Consider the following 21,321-nt stretch of genomic DNA (forward strand, 5'->3'; position numbering starts at 1 on the left):
ATGTCTGAAGGAAGATGTAAAGTAAAGTAGACAATGAGACCGAGGAATCATACAAAGGCAGGGAGAAACAAAACAATCAGAAATAAATCTCACATGGTTAGGTCACCACGGGGGTGCAAAATGAAGCTGAGAAGATAGATAGGACTCTATCATTCAGGGCCTGGGGTTGTGTTTAAAATTTCAGCCTTTATATCCTTGTTTATGTGTGTGTAGGAGGGCAGGAGTAGGAAAAGATGCTATCCACTGTGCTCTCTGAAAACAACCCTTTAGAGGAAATGAAGAAATAAAGAAAATCAAAGAAGTAGAGCCAGTTAGAAGAGAAGCATAGAATCCCATGTGAAAGAAAAATGGCGACATGGGACTAGGACGGTGGCAGCGGTGTTGAAGCTCGTGGATATTCCGGAGATAACAAATCTACCGGACTTGGTGATAGGGAGAGAAAAGGAAGGGTCCGGAATGGTACCTATGTTTCTGATTTGCATGAAAGATGGTGTTTCCCATTCACTGAGGTAGGGAATTCAAGAAGAGCTCCTGTGGGGTGTAGACAGGGCAGGAGGAGGAGAAAATGAGTTTGATTCAAAAGGTGCTGCGTGTGAAGTGCTCCAAAGAATCTAAGTGAAGTTGTCAAGTACCTGAAGTTCATATGTGAGATCTGAAATGAAAATAAAAATTTTTCGAGAAAATACATTTCTTTTGAGGTACAGTTGACTTACATCACTGTGTACAGCGCAGTGATTCAGTTACACATGCGTGTGTGTGTGTGTGTGTGTGTGTGTGTGTGCGCGCGCGCGTATGTGTGTGTGGTCTTTTTCAGATTCTTTTCCCTTATAAACTATTACAAAATATTAAGTATAGCTACCTGTGCTGTACAGTAGGTCCTTGTTACTTGCCTATTTTATATATAATGATGGGTATGTGTTAATCTCAACCTTCTAATTCATCCCTTCCCCCTACCTTTCCCCTTTGGTAAACATAAGTTTGTTTTCTATGTCTGTGGGTCTATTTCTATTTTGTAAATAAGTTCATTTGTAGATCTTTTTTTTTTTTGGATTTTTTACACATTAGTGATATCATATGATATGTGTCTTCTTCCTACTTTACTTAGTATGATACTCTCTAGGTCCATCCATGTTACTGCAAATGGCATTCTTTCATTCTTATTTGGCTGAGTAATAAATAGTCATTGTATACATACACCCCATCTTCTTTATCCATGCCTCTGTCAATGCACTTTTAGGAAGCTATCCCCCATGTCTTGCTGTTGTGAATAGTGCTGCAATGAGCGCTGCGGTGCATGTTCATTCGAATTATAGTTTTCTCCAGATAGATGCCCAGGAGTCGGGTTGCTGGATCATATGGCAACTCTCTTTTTGGTTTTGAAAATAGAAATGTATGAATCATCTGCATACAAGAGGTTTTCCTGGAATTCAGATTTCTTTCACCATGCTGCTTCTTCTACCCTTTCCAGTTTGAAGATCCTTTACATGATAGAGAAAATGGTAAAGTTTGAGAGTTTAATGTTCTGTCCCCTCCCCCCTCCCCCCTCTGCTCCTCCTCCCCTTCTTCCTCCTCCTTCATCATCGTCTGTTCACTTTACACCATCTGGACCAAGCCTCGGGATTGTCCTTGTTCTTCCATTTGTTCCAATTCATAGCTTTTTTAAAGGCTCTTGGTGTTTTGTTTTTTCGTTTTTTTTTTTTTAACTGTCCTCAGCTCTTTTTATTCCTTTTATTCTATTAAATTCAGACTTCATTTAATTCTGGGCTTTAGCCCTCTTGGTGCAATTCTTATAGACATTCACCACTTACCTATCTTTTCCCTTGACTGTGAAACCATCTCTCGTGTTTGAAACAAGTTCCTTTAATTTGAGCACTTCAAAGCCCTCCTTGTTCAATTCTTTCGGTCTCTTGAAAGGCCATCTTCTTTTATTCTCATCTTGTTCACTTGATACTATATCCTCAGAATGAAGGTTTGTGATCCTACTTTCCCTCTTGAATCATCTGCCCTTTCACATTATCTAATCAAAACCAAGTCTTCCCCTTGGTCTTCTTCTCCCTCCTTCCCTTTTTTTTTCTCTTCTTCCTCCTCTTATTCCTCTTATTCACTCTCTCTGATTTGGTGGGGGTGATGGTTGCTTATTGAAAATTAGCCAGGATCAAACACCAGAATGGCCCTTTCGGTAGGTCTACAGCTCATGAGTCCTCAAAGGCTTTCCACGATTGGGGTCATCTTTACACTTTCCCCACATCTTCCTTCCTACCTCTTAATGAATTTATTACATATAACAAATTCTTGTAATTGCAGTCATTACATGACAATATTTCTATTATTAAAATTAATAACTCTAGGAGTTCCCGTCGTGGCGCAGTGGTTAACGAATCCGACTAGGAACCATGAGGTTGCGGGTTCGGTCCCTGCCCTTGCTCAGTGGGTTAACGATCCAGCGTTGCCGTGAGCTGTGGTGTAGGCTGCAAACATGGCTTGGATCTGGCGTTGCTGTGGCTCTGGCGTAGGCCGGTGGCTACAGCTCCGATTCGACCCCTAGCCTGAGAACCTCCATATGCTGCAGGAGCGGCCCAAGAAATGGCAAAAAGACAAAATAAAAATTAAATTAAATTAAATTAATAACTCTATCGATGTATTTATTGAGGTATTTGCAAACCATAAAATCCACCTCTTTTAAATATACAGTTCAGCGGTTTCAGTATATTCACAGAGTTGTGCGAGCATCATCACAATCTAAGAACAGAACATTTTCATCACACCAGTAGAAGACCCTGTACCCATTTGTATTCACTTCCCAGTACCCTTATCTCAAGCCCAAAGCTACTTTCTGTCTCCATAGATTCTGCCTATTCTGGACATTTCATATAAATGGAATCATACAGTATGTATGTTATCTTTTGTGACTGGCTTCTTTTAATCAGCATGCTGTTTTCAAAATCTGTCCATGTTATAGCATGTGTCCAAACTTGATTTTTAATGCCAAATAATATTCCCCTATAATGGATAAATCATATTTTTCCATCCATTCATCAAATGACGGACATTAGGGTTGTTTTCACTTTTTGGCTATTGTGAATTACGGTGCTGTGAACAGTTGTGTACATGTTTTTGTGGGGACACATGTTGTCATTTCTCCTGGGTATACGCCTAAGAGTGGAACTGCTGAGTCATGCGGTAACTCTATGTTTAACATTTTGAGGCACATCTATAATTATTCCTTTTTCTTTATCATTTTTCATTAGAGACAGCCATGCTCTTGTTAATTCAGGAGAGGAGAATCTGGGGCTTGGTTTTGTGGGGTGACAACATGAAGAAAGGTTTAACAAGTATTTAAGACAAAATTGCTTTACTCTGTATCTTTGTCCTTGTCTATTGATCATCCAGGACTGATCCTGCTGATGTGATTGCACGTTTTACTTGGTAGAGCTGGATTTTAATAAATGCAGGCTGCTCCAATTCTGTGAAGTAAAAACCTGAGAGAGGAAAATTCAATAGTTTCTTTGTCCATCTGGAAAGGAGACACTTTTGCGAAATAAGGTTCTTCTGGGGTGTTTTCTGTGGAAGACATTTTTTAAGAAAGAAAAAGTGTTTGCCCAAAGGTTTCTAAAACATATTTAATTCATGTGGAGAACATTAATGAATTATTAAAGAATATGACTTTTTTTTTTTCTAAAAGAGAATCTGAGGTCCTGAGGGCAGCTCTGTGTTGCTATTTTATTCCTTGATCCCTAATGTCTCTGTCTTTATGAACTATCTGAATATTTTATCCCATTTGTGTGTATCTGCACACTTACCTTCAAAATTGTATAAAGCATCCATCTTTCCATCACTGGTCAGTCAGATTTGAGTTTTTGTTTTCTTGGTTTTTTTTTTTTTTTTTTTTTTTTTTTTTTAGAAAATTGCAGAGCTCACTACCCCATGCAGATTTCCCCTTGACACCCTTGACAAAATATGCATTATCCACTAACATGCTACAAAGTGAATCAGTAGCCCAAGAAGCCACCGAGAGAAGGAAAGACAGCAATGTAATGTTTCTGGGCCCGTGACCAGGCAGGACATTATACCTGCAACTGCTCTGCAAAATTGCCCAGGCTTAAAAATCTCCACCAAGGAGTACTCTTCGGTGATCCGATTTGATTTCATTAACATCTCCATATGAATGAACATGTTAAGTTGCCGGTCTGGAGTTGTGAGCGATGGCCAACCACTCCCCACCTCCCAAGTTCTGTGTTTACTGCCTTACTCACCCACTTTGCACCGGCAAATCATAGGCAGCAGCTAAATGCTCTCAGCTGCACTCCACCAAACCAAAGCTGAGATGAAGAATGAACTTAATTTTCCATAAAGACATTCTGTTTGGCATTTCAGCTAATAAGGTAAGCTACTGGCAATTCTGGGCTTTGGAAAAGAAGGTAGTCTCTTCGCGTTTGCTTTCTATGCTGATCTGTAATTCTTTCTTTTAACACGCTGGAGTTAATTCCATGTTTCACGGGGGTCTGTGAATTTGCGATGAACACTTATCAAGGGTACCCCCAGCGTCCCCTTTTCCTTTGATTAGGTTGCTTATGGCACTGAAGGGGCTGAGGGAGAAACCCAGCTTTTAGTAAGAATGGCATCTGTATGATAATATTTGCATCATCTAGAGTGCAAAGTGAATTTAGCTAAAGAGCTGAAAATGTAGATGCAGCAAAGACAGACAGCATTATTTAATCTCTGTTTACTGAATGTATTTAGCATGATATATTGTAAACTGATACTGAACATGCTTCAAGGAAAGCATAATACCTACATCCTGTTGGTTTCTGAGTCATTTCATTTCCAAGAACATGTTATTCTAGAGAAGGTAGTAATTTTCAATTGCTAAAATTATTCCACAGCTTCGGTTTAGGTGGGTTTTGTTTTGCAAGACAGTGTTTTTTAAAATAGCATGCCCGTAATGTGCATTTTTCTTATTACTTTCTTGATTTATCGTGGCTACAAGGATTTCAGTTCCTGCGGAAAAACAGATTTGTTTGTCCACTGAAGTTCAGGGAATTAAAAACCATGAGACTTTCGTGGCTACCTGGGCTACTATGTCTCAAAAACAAAAAGTGATGAAACACTCACTAGGTTGGCTTTAGCATGAGGCATGTTGCTTTTCAGGGTTTCATGTTGGAGGTGGAGGTTGTTTTAGTCGGATCGGACACAAATCCTTGAGACTAGCAAAAGCTTAGCAAGACGGGAAAAAAATTACCATCTTTTCTTTTCCCTAAGAATCACAAAAATCAAAAGTAGGATTTATCTTTTCTGGGCTCCCTGCTGTGTCACCTGAAAGTCAGAGAGCTTGATTCTCTCAAAGTAGGTGACCTCAAAAGATATCTCAGAAGGTCTATTCCAGACAGACAGAAGGATATGGGAAATTTTGGAGAAATGAAAAGAAAATATTTCTCCTCTTCCTAACTAATCTTTCCATTTTGTTTCTTCCCCTTGGTGGTGGGGGGGGCGGGTAGGGATGATCTATGACATCAGATATTTTTGTTTGTGGACATCTTGACACATTGCGATCAGACTCTTAGAGAAAAGGAAGAACTTTTCTCCTCCTCCCCCTCAGAATTGTCCACAATATCTGTTTTTCCTAGAAGCATAAAAGAGGTGTTAGTTCGAGCATAAGGACCAGCCACTGCTAAGGACTTAGTTCCACCTGCATGTCACTCATGTTCCGTTGACAAATTTTAGGCATTTCTCTTTAAAAACCTCTAATTTAGTAAACCTATGAGAAGTAGGAGTGAGCAATGTTAGTCTATCACAGCTCATTTTTAAGAGCATATGTTACCTATTCATACTTCAAGGTTTTAAATATGTTCAATTTCACGGCTATTCTCTGCCTATGGAGCTTTGCTGGAAGCTCAAATACGGCAGATTATTTGGGGTTTGTAAGGTGTATGTTTTCTTCACCTCTCTCCCCCTTTTCCCTGTCACACCTCATCAATCCAGATCATCCTTGACGGCCCCAAGGCACTTCTTCTGCTTCTTTAATTCTGATATCCCCCCACTTCCTTTCTTCCCAGTATCACTGGTCCACAGCCTACAGGTTGCCCTGTATCCATCTGAAAAGATGGTAGAAACAAAACAAGAATAGAAAACACACTTGTATAACCACCAAGGTGTTGTCTATGTCTTGCCATTAATACAATAAGATAATTTATACCATCAGCTCTTCTTACCTACTCTTGTCACTTAAAACCAACCTGATGATTTCAGGATGCAAGGTTTTTCACCAGCATCCTTTTCGTGATTCTTTTTTCCCTACAGTGGTCAACCCACTGACCCTTCAACAGGAGATGAAAACTTCCTAGTCCTTTCAGGCATGCTTACTGATGCCAGATGAAGGCATGTGTTACTTAGAGACTCACACACTAACTCTTTGTGTTGGTTAATTAAAGGAGAAAATCTACAGAAAACAGCACCACCATCTTCCCTACACACACACACACACACACACACACACACACACACACACGGCAAAGACCACAGAGCAGCCATCAGCTGAGGGCAGCGTTAATCGAGGCAGCAGCATGGTCACAGATGGCCCACCATCGTAAGAAGTTCTTGGCACATGGCAAGGAGGCTGGAGCAGAAGGCAGCAGACAGATTTGTTCCCACATACACATGAAGCCCATTCCTGGGTACAGTCAGAATGAAGTAGAAGAGGAGCAAAGATGAGAAAGAACTGGAATGTCACCAGACTTGGTTATCATTGCTAAGGTTACCTCATTGACGCACATAGGCTAGAGGACCCAAGGATACCTGTGTTATAAAAAATAAAGGCATTACTCAAAAGCTGTCATCTCTAAAATTGGGTTCACTATCTTTCCCATAAGCCTACCTATCCCACATTTCCTACTCCTGTAAATAGGACCGCAGCCTACCTATTTTTTTTCAGCCTGCAAACACAGAGGAAAACCTTGATTTCCCTCTCTGTCTCACCCTCACATTTCTAAGGTAGAATCCTAAAAATTAGTTGGATGGATGAATGACTGAGTGAGAAAATCACCAAGTCCTATAAATTTTATTTCTGTTCATGTCTTCATTCCCTCTTTCACTATCCTTTTTAAATTCTCCATAATTTCTCACTTATATTAATAATAAAAAAATACCTCATAAGCGGTCTTCCTGCCTCTAGTCTTCCCATAATCCAGTTCATTTTGCATGCTAGAGTCCAAATGCCATTTCTAAAGTACACACAGAATCAGCAAATTTTCTGCTTATAAATCCTTCAGTGGTTCCTCCTAACCTCCAAGGGTAAAGTCCCAGCTTCTTACCATGACCTACAGGGCATGACATAATTGGGGACCTTTGGGAGCCTCATTTCTTAATTCTCCCTCTGTCCACTCTGCATTTCAGCCACTCTGATGTACTTTTTACTTTCTCATTGGCGCCATGTTCTCCTGCCCAGGGCCTTTGCATGAGCTGCTTCCTCTCTATCTCTTCTATCCATTCACTCCAAACTCCTCTCTTCCCTTCTTACCCCCTTTTCAACCTTCCAAGTTTGGCTGAGATGCTGCTTCCTCCAGGAAGCCCTCTCTGACTGGCCATGTTTGAGTCCAGTCTCTCCCAATAATTCTTATAATTCTCATAGCATCTGTTATTTCCTTATCATGCTTCTCATGTTTTATGTAGGACTGCCTATTCCTCGGAGTTCCATGAAGGTAGATATCCAATCTATTATTCACAGTTGTGGCCACAAACAAGGCCATAGTCAATTCTATCTGAGTGCATGAATAGAAACCTGGCCTCCTTAGCAACATTGTGACTTTTGATTGGGATGAGGTTGCAGAAACCGAATGCAATGATTCTTCATGTGACTCATTCCTGCAAAGTATTGTGCTGAAGCCATTCACATAAATTCTTTAATCTTTAGGTTCTTTTTCTTTCGTTTTTTAAAGCTTTATTGAAGTATAGTTGATTCTCAAGGTTGTAATAATTTCTGCTGAACAACAAAGTGATTCAGTTATACACAGACACCCATCCATCCTTTTTCAGATCCTTTCTCCATATAGCTTATCACAGAACCCTGGGTTCATGTTCTTGCACCCGTTTTAAAAATTGGAGAACTGAGGCTCAGGGTGCCATGACCACAACTGATATTAACGAACGGGCCCCTCCGTCTATTGGATTCTGGAAGTCGGATTGTTCTGTTCTCCACGGGGCCCACTGCTGCTTTAGAGTGCAAGAAAATTTTCATCTTAAAAATGAACACTGGATTGTAGAAAAGTCCTTGATTTCTCACTGCCTGCCTGTTCCTTTGCTTTCTGACCTCCTGGAGTCTGCCCTGAGTGCATTTCCCCTATTGTTAACCTGAAAGCACCTTTCTTTGTGCTGCATTCTTTCTTTGCCCGCGTCAGTGCCTACCACAGCGTTCGCCTTTCTTGCTCTCTCCATGGTGAGAGTAGCTAGGCCTCACATTTCTGTCCCATTTCCATTGTCCTTTTCATCCTGACTTTCTCCTGCTCCGGCCCTGTGATTACTCTTTCCATGGCACTTTTGCCTGAGCTCAATCAGATCCCCATATTCATCGGTCACAGCCTATCGTCAGATGACTCAGGGGGCTTCCGAGGGCCTCTGGGGAGGAGATAATTGCTGCTGTAACCACCCGACCACTTCATTAGTGGTACTCTCTGGAAGAAACCTTTAGAGGCACAGCCAGAGAAGGGACACCTACAATTTCTGGGAAACGATCCATTTTGTGTTGACCGCGATTGTCTTTAAGAGTCCTTGTGATCCAAACCAACACACAGACGTACGCAGTCCCAAGAGCTAAGAGACAATGACACCGTGCTGTGTGAGGAGCAAAGGCTTTCAAACTGGATGGACCTTAGTTTGAACCCTCTTTCCCCCATTTCTCTATGTGGCCTTGAGTCATCAGTTGGCCTTTTCTGTGCCTCAGTTTCTTTCTCTGTAAAACAGAGATAATAATAGTGCCCACCTCATCAAATGCTGCCTGGCACAGAGTAAATACTCTTCCACGATGGGGTTGGTATTGCTGGTGGTAGGGGCATATGGAAAAATGGCTCCAAATATGGCCCATCCTAATGCTAGAAAATTGTGAACGTTACTATTGATGGCCAATGTCATCTTGGGTGAGGAAGATCAACCTGGGTTACCTGGGTGGGCCCTAAATGGAATCCCACATGTCCTTGTAAGAGGGGACCAGAGGGAGAACTGACTACAGGGGACAGCTACGTGACCAAGGAAACAGAGAGAGATTTGAAGATGTTTTGAGGTGGAGGGAAGGTGGACAAGGCAAGGACACGGAAGCTTCCAGAGGGAGCTCAGGGCCACTGATACCTTAATGGCAGCCCAGGAAACCAATTTTAGATTTCCAGCCTCCAGGACTGTAAGAGCAGAAATGTGTGTTGTTTGAAGGCACTAAGTTTGTGTTATTTGATCCTGCAGCCATAGGAAACTAATACAGTGGTGATATTTTAGGAAATGAAAGATGATGCAAAATGGGCTGATGATATGAGAAAGGGGATAGGACAAAGGCAGCTGGCAGGCGGACAGGCCCCCCTGAGTAACAGATGTGTGTCTGAAGCAGGGTCAGAGGCCTGGCCACCAGGCGTTAGAGGAAGATGGAAGGAGGAGGTGGAAGGGTGATGCCTGGGTGGGATTTCAGACATAAACAGAAGTGAAGGCTTGAGGAGGTGGAGGTGGTGGGTGAGGGTGGGCTGGGATGTGGCAGGGAGGGTGCTGAGCAGAGGGTAGGATGTCCTGCTCGGAGAGGAGGAGTGGTCAGATCTGAAGAAAGGGGAGGTCGGGAGTGGGAGGGATTGGGAGCTTGGGGGATGCAAACTGTTGCTCTTGGAATGGATTAACAATGAGATCCTGCTGTGCAGCATTGAGAACTATGTCTAGATACTTACATCGCAACACAACAATGGGAGGAAAAAGTATGTATACATGTATGTGTAACTTGGTCCCCATGCTGTACAGTGGAAAAAATTAAAAAAAAAAAAAAAAAAAAAAAAAGAAGAAGAAGAAGAAGAAAGGGTGGTTTGGGGGATTTCCCTCAGGCAGGGGAAGAAACGTGGACTCAGAAACAAAGGACTCATTTTCTGGCCTTCTCAGCATCCTATGACTGATAGAAAAACACAATCTAAGAAAAGGCATTTTGGAAATGGCCTGTTGGGACAGACTCATGATTGCCGGGGGGAGGGGGCAGGGGGGGATGGACTAGAAGTTTGGGGTTAGTAGATGCAAACTACTATATTTAGAATGGATAAGCAATGAGGTCTTGCTGTACAGCACAGGGAACTAGATCCAATCACATGATAGAAGATAATATGAAAAAAAAGAATGTATATGTATAACTGGGTCACTTTGCTGTACAGCAGAAATTGACAGAACATTGAAAATCAACTTTAATTAAAAAAATTTTTTTTAAAAAAAAGAAAAAGGCCTGTTGTGCTTTAAACCGAGTTGACTATTAGCAGGCACTTGAGTGCCTCCAATTTAATCACCCAGTAGAACTGCCCAGAGAGACCGCAGCCTGAAGGAGGTTTGTGTCCTTTGAACTCTCCCTGTCTCGGAAGTACCTACTTTGGTGTTTCCTGTAGAACACACCCCTCTTCTCACGGCCATGCCTCCACATATGCTGTTTCCTCTTCCATCACTTCTCCCCTGGCCTCAGCGGCAGTCCTGATCACCATTCAAGTCTCAAGCCAAGTATGACCTCCTTGAAGTAGCTGTCATGCAAACTGCACTGTCTGCATTTTCCAGCAATGTCCTCACTTCATCGCAACCACACCTGAGTGCTTGTTGCTCCCCTCCCCTCACTCATTTGACTTCTCCTTCCAATAGACTGAGATCCCTGGGAGCAAATACCAGCCTATTAATATGTGTGTCTTCTGCCCCCATGGTGCACGACATATAGGAAGCCCTTAATAAATGTGAATGTTTGCTAGGAGAGTAAATCATAAACTTTCTCACCACACACACACACACACACAAAGGCATTTAGGTGATGTGAAGAGGTGTTAGCTAAAGCCATGGGAGTCCTCATTTTACAATATGTAAGTTTATAAAATCAATAGGTTGTACCCCTTAAACAAACACAATGTTATGTATCAATTAGAGCTCAATAAAGCTGGAAACAGCACCCAAAAAAAGACATGAAGGGGTTTCAAGAACAAAAAATGTGAATGGATGGATGGATGGATGGATGAATTGCATCCTTTGGGCAGAGTTATCGTGGACTAAAGAAAATCATAAGTTCATGAATCCTAGGAGCAGTGTCCAGAGAAAGTAAGGGGTTCTACCCTATTCTTTCAAAAGGAAGAAACTATACAAAGAAATAACACCAGAACTGCTTCATACATGAAATAGGTATTAATTCCTTTATCATCTATTGTCTGGTTCAAACTACAGCTCAAAAATCTGAGCCAGAATTTACGAACACATTTTCTTGACTTCCAGATCTAATTTGCCAGCTCTCTTATGAGATTTTTTTTTTTTTTTCAACCAAGGCAGGTTGTCAAAGGAGAACAACAAAATATTATGTTAAATACACACTGATTTATTTTCAAATATAATAAAAGCACAGGTGGGTTTTTACCTACTATAGTTCACATTTGAGGAAAAACTGTCTAAAATTCACCTATTTCTTTAAAAAGATAAATTTGTCATTTTCAATGTGTGCTAGTATTATTTATGGTGGCTACTATTATCCTTTTTAACAAAGATGAATAGTAAGAGCAGTAGTCAAACATGTCATGTTCATATTTAGAATAAATTTATCTTATATGAACAGACTCACAGATAGAGAAAACAAACAGTGGCTACCAAAAGGGAGAGAGAAAGGGGAGGAACAAGTTAGGGTTATGGGATTAATAGATACAAACTACTATATACCAAATAGATAAGCAACAAGGATGTACTATATAGCACAGGAAAATATACCCATTATCTTGTAATAACCTATAGTGGAGTATACTCTACAAAAATACTGAATCACTATGCTAAACACCTGAAACCAACCAATGTTGTAAATCAACTCTACTTCAGTTAAAAACATGATCTGATATGAATTAAGTCCATCGCTAATAAATTATCAAGTGATTAAATATCTATAGCATCAACCTACAACGAGCAACTCAAAAGGTCCAATTAGTATGTCGAAGTCTTGGGAACAAACTGTAAACTACTTTATCCTCATGCGACATCTTTTTGGAGTATTTCATTAACTTTGAATTACATCATTAACCACCTGGTTCTAAGAGTTTATGGTTACTGTGAACAGGAGAAAGTGGACTGGGAGTTTGGGGTTAGTAGATGCAAACTATTACATTTAGAATGGATAAGCAATGGGGTCCTGCTGTACAGCACAGGGAACTAGATCCAATCACATGACAGAAGATAATATGAGATAAAAGGATGTGTGTGTATATATATGTATAACTGGGTCCCTTTGTTGTACAGAAGAAATCGACAGAACATTGCAAATTGTAAAACATTGTAAAACTCGCTACCCAACTGGGTGATGGTAGTGGAAAATAAAATCCTACGCTTCCCTTATACATCAAACATGTGCAGTTTGAACACTTTCTGCGCGTATAAGGCATGCTGTCTGACACTGTAGGTGATGCAAATATATGCACCAACCTTGCCATTACTGTGCTTTACAACTGCTGACAATTTCTAGTCTGAACTGTTCATAAACCACACAATGGACTGTACTTAACATCTGAAAGACTTTGGTCAGCATTACTTTTTTTTTTTTTTTTTTTTTTTTTTTTTTTTGTCTTTTTAAGGCCATACCCATGGCATATGGAGGTTCCCAGGCTAGGGGTTAAACTGGATCTGTAGCTGCCCGCCTACACCACAGCCACAGCAACTTGGAATCTGAGCCACGTTTGTGAACCACAGTTCACGCTAGATCCTTAACCCACTGAGCGAGGCCAGAGATTGGACCTGTATCCTCATGAATGCTAGTCAGATTTGTTTCCACTACACCATGATGGGAATTCTGATCAGCGTGATTAAAACTGATGAATTGCTTTAAAAAAAAAATGCCTGGAAAAAGGAACAACTGGCATTTAAATATTTCCTGACTTAGGTAAACTCGTTATATTTTTACTTGCCTTTATTACTCTGTAATCAAGTTCTGTGTTTGTGATAACAGAATAATTTTGTTAGGCAAAAACACCAGAAAAGCTCAGTTCTTTTCCCCACTTCTGAAGCTTGCTTACCAAACGGTTGGCTGTGATCCTAACACAGTTCCCACCTTCTCTCTCCTCCTCATAGTTATAATTCCAAGGCTCCATCCCAATCTAGATTATTTTTAAATTATTAAGAATTTAGATGTCATCGACTAGTCATGTTCTGGTCTTTTTAAAAAAGTGTCTCTTGGAGTTCCCGTCGTGGTGCAGTGGTTAACGAATCCGACTAGGAACCATGAGGTTGCAGGTTCGATCCCTGCCCTTGCTCAGTGGGTTAACGATCCGGCGTTGCCGTGAGCTGTGGTGTAGGTTGCAGACGCGGCTCGGATCCTGCGTTGCTGTGGCTCTGGCATAGGCCGGTGGCTACAGCTCAGATTCGACCCCTAGCCTGGGAACCTCCAGATGCCGCAGAAGCGGCGCAAAGAAATGGCAAAAAGACAAAAAAAAAAAATTGTCTCTTTTCTAATCTACAGTGTAATCTGGAGAGAGGGAAAAAATGTTTAGTATTTGTATTCATCACACACATGACTTTTATCATCAGGGATGTTTTGCTCTCTCAGAACAAAATTCTAGCCATTCCCTTGTGGTGTAGCAGGTTAAGGATCCAGCACTATCAATGCAGCAGCTTCGGTTACTGCTATGGCTGGGGTTGAATCTCTGGCCTGGGAACCTCCACATGTCTCAGGTGTGACCAAAAAAAAAAAAAAAAAAATCCCAAAGAGACAAAATTATAGATCAAGTCTAAGGGTGGGTTTTTTTTTTAATTTGGTATTTTTGAAAGTTTTATGAAGAGGGTATATTTGTATAAGATATAAGATTAAGATTGCTCATTGCTTGACCAAATTAATGTATTCACATGAGTCGAAAATCACATATAAATTGAGCTGAGGAGTTCCCGTCATGGCGCAGCAGAAAACGAATCTGACTAGTATCCATGAGGTTGCAGGTTCGATCCCTGGCCTCACTCAGTGGGTTAAGGATCCAGTGTTGCCGTGAGCTATGGTGTAGGTCACAGACACAGCTCAGATTCCCATGCTGGTGTGGCTGTGGCTGTGACATAGGCTAGTAGCTATAGCTCCGAATCGACCCCTAGCCTGGGAACCTCCACATGCCGAGGATGTGGCCCTAAAAAAAGACCAAAAAAAAAAAAATTGAGCTGAAAGGAGGAATATACTGAAATATCATCCATGCCTAAATGCCTCATTTTTATAGAAAGAAAGAAACACTCTAAGATACTGAGCAGGGCGAGCTAATTCACTATAGCAGAGGTTTAAACATAAAAGGGGAAGGAGACAGAAAATAATATTTGTTTGCATTTCAAAATCCTATTCCATCCTAACACCCCAAACTGGGGAGAAGACGGAAAGCACGTCTTGACAACCTAGTCCACACGACACGCGCCCCACCTCCACACACACCAAATCCCAGCACTATTTTATTAACACACTTTTCACATGGAGCAGTTGCACCTAATGAGAGGCTAAATATTGCCTTTGTGTTAGAAACTGACTTATTTTCCCCTCATCCTGAGTTCTCCCTCCTATAGCCAGCCCCAGGGCCTCAAGAGCCTGCTTCCTTCTTCACCACTGAGTATTTATCACTTATACAGAGTGCTACTGGGTGCTCAGAACTCTACCTCACTATTCAAAAAAAAAAAAAAAAAAAAAAAAAGATGAATCCCTGCACTTAGTGGTGGGGAGGAGAGTGACCAGACCATTAAAAGCATTCACAGAATCTAAAAGAAAACCACTGTTGTGATGAAACAATGCATCTGGCAGGCTGTCTCTAAAAGGTTGATTCCCAGGGGCTGAGGAAGAATGGACGGCTAAGAACTTTCTCCCTCCTAACCTGACCACCTACTACCATGGCTCAGGGCTGCAGGCTACCGCTGGGCGGGAGCAGGTGGCCAGCCAGCAATGAAGCAAGCCAAGTATTCAAGTCACATAACAGGAGGGGCAAGAATTACCATTCCTCCCCAGTAGGCAAATACGATTCACCTGCCATCTTATTCAAGGTCAGGGGGATGCTTGACAAAGGAAGAAAGAGCATCTTATCCCATTGCTTTCATGCATTCAGAGAAAACTTCAAAAATGCCAGTGTGGTCTGGGGATGGCATAGACACCTGCCCTCACGCAGACCTGATTTCCTCCTTCCTGGTACCCAAATAAACACAATTTCCTCCTACAGTACATTGTTGAATAAATAAGATGGGCAGGATGCTAACAGAGGTAGGCTTCTCTGGGTGGGAAAGGATGCGTTTGGCTTCATTTCCTCCTGGGATCCTAATCCTTTGCCACATCAGCAGTGCTCCCGAGATTGGAACACTGATTTTAATATTTCATACTTTAATTGACTAGAGTTCTCCTGTATATCTACTTGGTTTGAAATTTGGGGTGACAGTATATTTTTGGCTCAACCTATTTTAATTCTTTTTCTAGACTCTGTGGAATCATAGTGACAGCAGGTTTAAGGTAACATGAACCACGTCTTATTTTTGGCAGGTTGGTATAAACATTATTAAATCAGTCAGTCTATGAAGTCAAGTAAAATGCACTCGAAATCATCTTTATATTCATTTTTGTAACCACAAGGCCTGCCACATCACATAGCAGGTGATTGATAAATAGCTGATGGAAGACTGATGGGGTGGAGGGGAAGTACCTAATTTAAAGGGTGGAAAAAAGAAATCTCCATATGCAATCATAAGAAGCTCTTTGTAACCAGATTTAAGAGTCCCACTAAATTAATTTCAATCACCAAAAAGTAAAGCTCAGGCGAGATGCCCTTATACAACCAATGAGTGTGATTGGTTTCAAAGGAGCTATAGTTTATATCTTAGAAAGGAGAATCAGTTACATGAAGTCCTCATAACATAAAACTTGCCTTTCTTATATAATGGAAATGGTAAATGTGGCATTAGAGTTCTGCTTCTTCCTCCAAAGGATATTTTTTTTAAAAGCACCCACAAATGTCATCCCGTCTATTTTTAAGCAAAGTGCTACTGGATAAACAGCTGAATCGTCTAAACCCAATGGGAAAATTCAACTTTAAATAAGTTATTCTATCTCATTGAAAATAAGTGGTACAGCCTGATACAGAACATATGGGGTTTTGCATACGATTACATGTAAATTTTCTTAACTTGAAGTATAAAAGTCTAGCCTATGCTGAAAAAATAGGAAAGAAAAATATCTTTAATAATAGTTAAAGGTTCTAATTTCTGATTCTCCTATCCAACTTTCATCCATTTCCAGTTAAAACCTGTTCCTTAGGTTTTCTTTACAAGTGATAAAGTAGAATCCTCAGGGAGTTCCCGTCGTGGCGCAGTGGTTAACGAATCCGACTAGGAACCATGAGGTTGCGGGTTCGGTCCCTGCCCTTGCTCAGTGGGTTAACGATCTGGCGTTGCCGTGAGCTGTGGTGTAGGTCACAGACGCAGCTCAGATCCCGCGTTGCTGTGGCTAGGGTGTAGGCTGGTGGCTACAGCTCCGATTTGACCCCTAGCCTGGGAACCTCCACATGCCGCCGGAGCGGCCCAAGAAATAGCAAAAAGACAAAAAAAAAATAAATAAAAATAAAGTAGAATCTTCAGATTGAGGTAGAGGACAAAAATTCTCAAAACAGACTTACATTGATTGTAAATGTGTGGTATTTCCACAGATTTTGTGTTTTTTTAAGAAAAGTAGGTTTAGGGTTTTTCTAGAGAATTCATTTCTTTAATGAAATTGATACATGTTCATTCTGAAAAAAATACAAATAGTATACAGAATGGTACAGAGTTAAAAGCCAAAGCCCCCTGCTTCCCAGGCTCCCTGTTTCTACTTCCTAAAGAGAACTGCCGCCAATGTCATTTTAACATTTTCCTCCTGATACTTCCTCCATCTATTCAAACACACACAAAAAAATAGGTATATATGTGTGTATACACTATAGATATTGTTCTGCATGTGACCCTTTTACATTATGATATATACAGTTGGCCCTTGGACAACACAGGCATTGGGACACTGACTCCCAACGCAGTAGAAAATTTGCATCTAATTATAGTCAGTGCCACATACACATTTCCTGTGTGTCTGCGGTTCTATATCCTTGGATCCAACCAGTCACCATCATTAGTACTATAGCATTTACTATTGAAGAAAATCCCCCTATAAGTGGACCCGTGCAGTTCAAACCCACATTGTTCCACTGTGCTGGTCTTCTCTCCATGTCAGTACAGATCCACTCCATTCTTTTTAGTAGCTGTGAGCTGCTTCATTACATAGGCGTCCATCATTTAGCAGATGTTTACTGCTGGTCTATCATATGCCAGGCACTCTTCCAGACACTGAGAACACCACACGGAACAAAACAAAATCCCTGCCCTCAGAACAATCACATTCTACAAACTGAGGAACTAATATGGATTAACAGTACATATGAGTGTCATTCACTATCACATTTTTAGCCTTTTACAAATGATGTCTTAATGAATTGCCCAGTAATTGTCTTTAAACCAGTTCATCAGTTGAATGAATTGTAAATGTTATTTCGATATCTTCAAGTCTTTCAGGCACTGGTTTATGTCATCGACTAAAAACATGGGTGGCGAATTTTTCATTGTTAATTAAATTAATGCAACAGAATTTTTATGAAACACTATCTCTTGTAAATTTACATCCTCAAGTACCTTGATAAGGATATTAAAATTTTATCTGAATTGAATCCTCCTGGATTAACCCATGGTTTTTTGTTTTTTGGTTTTGTTTTGTTTTTTGTTTTTTGTTTTGTTTTGTTTTGTTTTGTTTTTTTTTTGCTTTTTAGGGCTGTACCCACGGCATATGGAGGTTCCCAGGCTAGGGGTCAAATCAGAGCTCTAGCTGCTGGCCTACACCGCAGCTACAGTACTTCGAGATCTGAACCGCGTCTGCGACCACCACCACAGCTCACAGCACCGTCAGGTCCTTAACCTACTGAGCAAGGCCAGGGATTGATCCTGCATCCTCATGGATACTAGTCAGAGTCATTCATGCTGCACCACGACAGGAACTCCCTGGACTAGCCTATGTTAATGCTCCAATGGGGAAGCAGGTCAGATACCCTAGTTTCCCTCTACTTCTACTGATCCCACGTGCTGGCAACTTCTGATTTCAATATTTCATGGTACCCAAATGCCTTCCAGACACAATTTTTATGTCTCCTTTTGGTTCCTGTAGAACTTAAGAACAAATGAAAGATGGTTTAGAAATCAAAACGAAACATACAAATGAATTTCTCCAGAAAAAATTCAGGTAAATTATGCTTCCTATGAAATTGGGCAGAAAAATCAATTGTTATTTATGTGATTCTTGTTGGAAAAGCTATCCCAAAACACCAGATAGGGAAAGCCACTTCTGAATTTCTATTGCCTCTATGCCCCCTATATTTATTAAAACTGAAATCAGGTCAAATTTCACATCTAGAAGCACTTTGGATGGAAAAAGACCCCCCTCCCACTTTCCTGCCTCTTCCTACTCTATAATGTCCTACCAAAAGTATTCTGTTTGGGACTTCTTCCAGTGATAGCAGAGCGACTTGTTTGGGTAGAAGAAACTAGGAAACCACTTAATTTTTTTTCTGACTTAAGAACTATATCCTCATAAAAAAAAATTTTTTTTTAAGATTCCCTGTGGACATTCTGACACAAAAGAGTTTGTTTTGTTTGGTTTTGTTTTCTGGATGTTGTCCAAATCTGTCTCAGGAAAAAAGAAAATAATTACTTTTTGCCAAATGGGATATCGTAAGTGGAGCTTAATTTAATGCTTTTCTATTAATTTAAATTTTTTTACTCTGCACAAATAATTGCAAACTTGAGTGGGAGGTGAAGTGCCCACTCATCCAGCGGCAGTGAGGTGTGTATCAACGGAGAGGGCCAGCACTATTACTAGGAAGAAGCATAAAGTAAACAGAATCAGGTCAGTTTGACTCATTACCAAAAAGGTAAAGAAAGGGGTGGGGGGAAGACCCAAAAATAGCCTTTCTCAAATGAAATAAATCTGCATTTATTCGTTACTCTCTGTAGGAGTTCACACTTTCCATAATAGGAAAAACGTCATGTCATCACTGACTAGGAAATGTGGGTAAGTGTACACGTATGTTTGAGAGAGGGAGATAATTCTAAAGACTGAATTCCAGTCAATATTGGGTGATAGAGGGAATAACGGAGTGTACCATTAGCAAAGATTCTTCTACACCAAACATAAGCATCCACTATCTTGAATAAGACATTCTTACCTCATAAGAGATTTTACCATAAGAGGGTGGGGTGGCTCCTCTGCATATCCACAGAGGGAGATCAAAACGGCTTGACAAATTATGAAAAGCATTACTATATATAAAATAGATAAGTAACAAGGACCTATGATATAGCTTAGGAAATCCACTCAGTATTCTGTAATAACCTATGTGGCAAAAGAATCTGAAAAGGAATGAAGATATGTATATGCATAACTGATTCACTTGGCTATAACCTGACAGTAATACAACATTGTAAGTCAACTATATTCCAATGAAATCCAAAAACAAATTGTGAAAAACATTCAGGCAGAGGAATCATTTTTTTGTTTTGTTGAGTTCAGAGGATAAAGAATTGCAGGAGGATGAAGCTGAAAGCACACAGATCCAAGAGAGAAGAGATCTGAATTCTAGCCCGATTCTGCCATTTATTAACCGTATAATTGTAATTATATCAATTACAGTTTCCTCATTGGTAAATGGTGACATTTATCAAAGCATGATGTGAATAGATGTTTACCCGAAGAGAAGGAATGGAATAAATTGAGCTATATACTAAGGTGTCTTTATTGGTAAACATTCTCTAACCTTTAAGATGCTAAAATGAATGGAAACCTTCCTTCCATTCATGGACCCTGCTCCTACAGAGCATTTCTAAGGGCATGTGATCCACAGAACGTGCTTTGGAATACACTGGGTGAGATGACAGTTGTAGGATTCTGCTTGGCTGGCCCTGCCATGGTTTGGCAATTGGGCTCTCTCGGCCTAGTTACAGTTCCCTGGAGACCTCCACAGAAACACCCAATTGCAGCGCCCTAGAGGCCACAAAAGAGCCTCTCCTGGATGCTGGTTATGCATCCAATCCCCCAAACCCACCACCCTGACATTACACCTACCACCAGGTCCTCAAAGCACAGTGCCCCCCAGAACCTCCCCATATCAGATGGCATATTTCTTCTCTGCCATTCATAGAGGAAAACCCCGGGACTGAAGACTCCCGAACTTCCTTTCCAATTGATTCAAAAATCAGATATAACTCAGGTGAAGATTTCAAGAATATTTTTATTTTACCTCATTTTATTTTTAATTGTATTTGATAATCTGCTTGGAACTGGGAAGATGGGCATGAAGAAGACATTGTCTCTATCAGAGGAATGATGCCATGCCACCTCTCAAGGCACTCACAGATGAGTAGATGACATGGAGTTGTAAACAAGTGATTTTTAAAATGCTATGATAGTGTTTTACATTAGCAGCATGTGCAGGTTGTTAGAGTAAATTACTTTTTTGAGACGAGTTCTATATTTGATGAAGGCAGGTCATGGAATTCTTGGTCTTTTAGAATACAGAGGGCTTAAACAAAAGATTAGTCTCTGAGATTCCTCTTTATTTCATGTGGTATGTTGTGTAGATTGTCCTGTTCATTTGTCAAGAAATAAAACTTTTATAAATGACCCCCTTGCCCTTAAAAGCTTGTCAGTTAAATTCATGTGCCAGGCAGGCACTCTGTTAGGCGCTGGGTGCAAAGTCCACAGAGCAGAGGTTCCCTCTGCTTGGATGGTCTTTGTGGGGCTGAGCAACTGGTTAGGGAGCTAGTGTTTACATAGAGTTCTCTGACCCACACTAACTCCTTAGAGAATGAACAGAGCACAGCAGGTCATCGCTGAAGAGAGCTTTCCTATGAACTAGCACTGCAGGGCCCTGTCTGCTGCTGGAGACTTACACCTACTACCCCATAAGCCACCGCTAGAGTTCCCAAGGATGATGGTTGTTTGTTTCTGCGTGGCCACCTGACTAGGCTAGAGGACCCAATTACTTTGTCAAGCATTAGGCTATGTGTCACTGGGCAGGAATTTTGTAGATA

General features: G+C 40.8%; 1 protein-coding gene across 14 annotated transcripts in view; it reads left to right on the top strand.

The window, feature by feature from the left end:
* Positions 1-21,321, top strand: part of DLGAP1 (DLG associated protein 1) — an 866,754-nt gene that overhangs the window by 571,586 nt on the left and 273,847 nt on the right. The window contains exon 1 of one of the 14 annotated variants that reach the window (XM_021097732.1): positions 3,914-4,382. The exons of the other annotated variants lie outside the window; for them this stretch is intronic. Within the exon in view, the coding sequence (XP_020953391.1) occupies positions 4,332-4,382 (51 nt within the window). The 5' untranslated portion in view covers positions 3,914-4,331. Of the gene's footprint in view, positions 1-3,913; positions 4,383-21,321 lie in introns of those variants that run through there. 14 annotated transcript variants of the gene reach the window in all.

Source organism: Sus scrofa, chromosome 6, assembly GCF_000003025.6.
Source record: "Sus scrofa isolate TJ Tabasco breed Duroc chromosome 6, Sscrofa11.1, whole genome shotgun sequence".
In the NCBI taxonomy this organism is placed as follows: domain Eukaryota; kingdom Metazoa; phylum Chordata; class Mammalia; order Artiodactyla; family Suidae; genus Sus; species Sus scrofa.